The 4,350-nt window shown below is 42.4% G+C and overlaps 1 protein-coding gene across 1 annotated transcript in view; it reads left to right on the forward strand.

Annotated features, from left to right (window-relative positions):
* The window catches only part of fntb (farnesyltransferase, CAAX box, subunit beta), a 12,984-nt gene that overhangs the window by 7,229 nt on the left and 1,405 nt on the right, over positions 1-4,350 (forward strand). The window contains exons 5-11 of the mRNA XM_017302119.1: positions 379-542; positions 696-779; positions 1,485-1,571; positions 1,668-1,797; positions 2,417-2,549; positions 3,081-3,192; positions 3,286-3,400. Coding sequence (XP_017157608.1) covers positions 379-542; positions 696-779; positions 1,485-1,571; positions 1,668-1,797; positions 2,417-2,549; positions 3,081-3,192; positions 3,286-3,400 — 825 coding nt within the window. The remainder of the gene's footprint in view (positions 1-378; positions 543-695; positions 780-1,484; positions 1,572-1,667; positions 1,798-2,416; positions 2,550-3,080; positions 3,193-3,285; positions 3,401-4,350) is intronic.

Genomic DNA, 4,350 nt, shown 5'->3' on the forward strand with positions numbered 1-4,350 from the left:
ATGAAGGTAATGAACAGAATCGGTGACAAAGGGCAGCCTTGGCGGAGTCCAACTCTCACCGGAAACGAGCCCGACTTACTGTTATGTATTTATTTATTTAACTTTCTGTGTTAATTTTAGCGAATCAGAATCTTCATAAATGATCAGAAGTGATCATCTTTCAGTGTGTCTGAATTGAAACAAATACTGGGAAGAATGAGCCAAGATTCCTCAACAGAAGTGAAAAACACTCATTGCCAGTTATTGTTGTTGGCAGAACTAGATATTGGGTTCGGGGTGCATTACTTTTACTCTGAATCCAGGCTGGTTTTTATAGTTTTGTCCTGATATGAAGCTGTAATCTGAACATGYTTTTTGAATTGACTCTGCTCATCTTGAATCTTCTGTCTCCTCAGAGTGTGTCAGTTCCTGGCTCTGTGTCAGAGCCCAACAGGGGGGTTTGCTGGCGGACCGGGCCAACACGCCCACCTGGCGCCCACCTACGCCGCCGTCAACGCCCTCTGCGTCATCGGCACAGAGGAGGCCTATAACGTGATAAACAGGTACGATCCGCGCCGCAGAGCTACAGAATCAGGKTTGCTACTGAACAGCTGCAGACATATCCTGACGTTCGCTTTAAATGTATTCCTTTATATTTTCTAGCACTCAGATGTTTTACAGCTTATTTCCTCATTTGTATCTTCTACCTTCCTCAGGGAGAAGCTTTTAGACTTCCTGTGGTCGCTGAAGCAGCCAAACGGCTCCTTTGTGATGCACATTGGAGGAGAGGTGGACGTCAGGTGAGTTACTGCCAACTGCCTCCTGTTTTCTGTTCTCATGCGTATGTTTGTATGTTTCTTTGGATGGTTTCTGATGAGATGGAGTGATGTTGTTGTGTTGGACGCAGATCAAACAGCTGATGGGAGGAGAGATGGTGTTTCACCACCAAACAGTCCACCTGCTTTTTGCTTAAAAATAGTTTGCAGCCGTGAACAGAGGTCAGAATCCGAGCAGAAGCAGATTCAGTCAGAATCACCGGGAAAACTGAACAAGACAAAAGCATCCAGCTGCTAAATTACTCTGTGCTAAAGTGAAAGAAACTGGAAAAAACAAAATGTTTTCTGACTTTTTCCACTGTAAGAAGATTTGAATTTGTTGGTATAAATAAAAGAGCCTCCATTTCCATCAACCAGCCGTGCTGGCGGTTTTATCGTTCCTGAATTTCGCTCACAAGCCGCACAAAATCAGTCCATTTTTTCTACACATTTTAAAACATTTTTGTTCCGTTTCACTAATTTCAACCGCAGCTTCACTTTATTTTAAAATCTCTGAACAGAAAACAAGCAGGTTTSAAACAAACACAACACCTGACATTGTGGTGATAATCAGGCTGCCACAATCTGTTTATTTATTTCAATAACTTAAAAATAAAAAACGTTAGTTCTGTTCATTATTTTAAAGTGATCTCTGTGGATCTGAATCCGGTTTTCCTTTCCCTCTCCCAGGAGCGCTTACTGCGCCGCCTCTGTAGCGTCGCTCACGAACATCATGACGCCGGCGCTGTTTGAAGACACGACCAACTGGATCCTGAGGTTCAGCCACAGCAGCTTYTGTGTTTTTGTTTGTTTAGCGGCCGCCCGGTGTTTATTCTGACTGCCGTTTTCTTCCTGTCTTTGTCCTGGCTGCAGCTGTCAGAACTGGGAGGGCGGCCTGAGCGGCGTGCCGGGCCTGGAGGCTCACGGCGGTTACACGTTCTGCGGCACGGCCGCCCTCGTCATCCTGGGCAAAGAACACATGCTGGATCTGAAGGCCTTGCTGGTGGGTGGCCCCTCTGCCTCTCTGATTAACCCAATCGAGGTTTCTGCCGAGGTTTTGTCACTTGAATACTTTCAGAAATTCACCAGCTGCKATGAAATGAAATAAAAGTGGATCAGGAAACCGTGCTGTGCTCTGATGTTAAAATATCACTTCAGATGCTCCCCTGCTGGAAGTGCCATCCTGCTGCAGCAGCTATTCAGATGCAAAGCAGTTATAATTCAAGTGGTGCATGTGAGCAGCTCTGGTTCAGCAGGTATAAAATGTTAACTACCGCTGGATGATCCGTTTAACGTCCCCCTGCAATGATGGTTTTGATTATTTTAGTCTTTTGGTCACATTGTCACAAGAAATCRGTCAGAAAAAGYAAAAAGTGACTTGCAATCCGTATGTTTAGAGAAGAATTTAAAGCATAATCATTGAAATAGTCGTCAACTAAGTCAGAAATCGATTAAACGTTATGCAATTTTTGGTTTTTATATACATGGTTTCTTTGYCCCACCTCCTGTGAAATATTTTTGTTTTTTTCCTAAACATAAAAMAGTGTTTCTGTCTCACAGGTGTGTGAGTCTTTATTAGGACCCGGGTTTAATGTAAACATGTTTCTTGTTACCTTCCCCAGCGCTGGGTGATCAGCAGACAGATGCGGTTTGAAGGAGGCTTCCAGGGTCGMTGYAACAAACTGGTGGACGGATGTTACTCCTTCTGGCAGGCTGGACTCCTGCCTCTGCTGCACAGAGCCTTATTCAACGACGGTAGGTTTTCAAAGTGATCAGTGTCTTCAAACGAAGCGRCCTGGCAGACTGAGTACCTTTAAGATCTGTTCCACTGATGCGTAACAATCAGTTGGACTTTATTTGTTGCTGAGAAAATAAAGAAGTTAAAAGAAAACCTCGTCCAGCCGTCGTCCTTCTTTCTGTTCATCCATCCATGTGTCTCTTTATGTTTCGATCAGGCAATATGCATATTCAGAGCTGTGCCTCTGTGAAAAAGAAAATTTACGACATAAATGTAACTTTTGTGTCCATACTACATAAAACTTGCTCAAAGGCAAAAGGAGCTCTAAAATGTTGAATTAGAAAAGGGGGAACTTTGACGTGAAACATGTAAGACATGTAACGATCTTGTTTTTTTTAAGTTTGGTGCTAAAATTTTGTTTAAATGTAATAAAGTCTGAGAAACAAGGAAGCCTGTCACGGTTGTTTGAATTTTTCAGAGAGGTTTCAAACTGTATTTTGAGTGAGTTTGAGTATTTATTCTTTTTGTGAATGTTTTCTCTGGTGCAGGAGAGTCTGAGCTGAGTCGGCAGCGGTGGATGTTCGACCAGCTGGCCCTGCAGGAGTACATCCTCCTGTGCTGTCAGAATCCAACAGGCGGCCTTCTGGACAAGCCTGGCAAGTCAGTACCCCACCATCTGACGCGCACACACACACACACACACACACACATCAAATCAGGTGGGATTCATGATTTCATTATGATTTCTTCCAGATCCAGAGACTTTTACCACACGTGTTACTGCCTCAGCGGCCTCTCCGTAGCGCAGCACTTTGGGAACGTGGAGCATTACTACGAGGTGATCCTCGGCACGGAGGAGAACCGGCTGGTGAGTGGGCCGGGTGGGGTCAAAGTGCAAGAAAAAGTTTCATTTTACAGGGTAAAAATGGTGGATTAGGGGTCTGCTCTGTTTATGCCAAATTCAATTAAAAAAAACAATGCTGGTGCRCTGTGCAGAGATAAAAAGCCTTAATCAATTTTACTGATTAATCACTTTTTTTTTTTACAGCTTCTAGGTCAACTCTGGCATATTAKGGCCAAAATAAGATTTTTTTTTTTAGAAGAGTAAAGTTGTTATATTAGGAGAATAAAGTAGTAATATTGTGAGAATTTTGCATTTCCTGTGTGAATGCTGTAAGCTGCTTTTGCTTAAAATTGCAAAAGACTTGCAGAAATGTAATTAATGAGGAGAAGCTGCTAAAATCAAAAACCTACAAAATGAAAAACTGYAGAGGGGTGAAAATGCAAAAATCCCACAGGACAGTGTTTACAAAGCTAAACTGCAAGGTCACAACAGTTTATAAGCTAAAAAGTTAAAGCTAGCTGGAATACCAATGATAGCCTCTGGGTTAGCACGGCTAGCATGTTGATCTACAGCAACAAACTCCATGCAGTGGAGAAAAAAAACATGAAAAAACTAAAATTAGCTTGAAAGCTAAAASAAGCTAKAATATATATTTTTTTYGGACRTGATAGCRKTATAAAATAACATGACCAAGGAATGCAAAAGATAAATTTTTTATATCACAATCATTATAGCATATTGATGTCATTATGCTATAATGATGACATGTAGGCTAGTCGACCTACAGTAACAAATTTAGGAGGTTTGGGATTAGGGTGGAAATGGGTTAGACATTAGGGTGGGAATTATGGTTGGGATGGCGGTTGGAAGAAGGGTTGGAATTATGGTTGCAGTTATGGTAGGAATTAGGGTAGGCATTATGATGTGAAGGAGGGAATAAAGGAGGATTGGGGTTGGAAGAAGGGTTGGGATTA

Source organism: Poecilia reticulata, linkage group LG21 (genome assembly GCF_000633615.1).
Source record: "Poecilia reticulata strain Guanapo linkage group LG21, Guppy_female_1.0+MT, whole genome shotgun sequence".
Classification (NCBI taxonomy): Eukaryota; Metazoa; Chordata; class Actinopteri; order Cyprinodontiformes; family Poeciliidae; genus Poecilia; species Poecilia reticulata.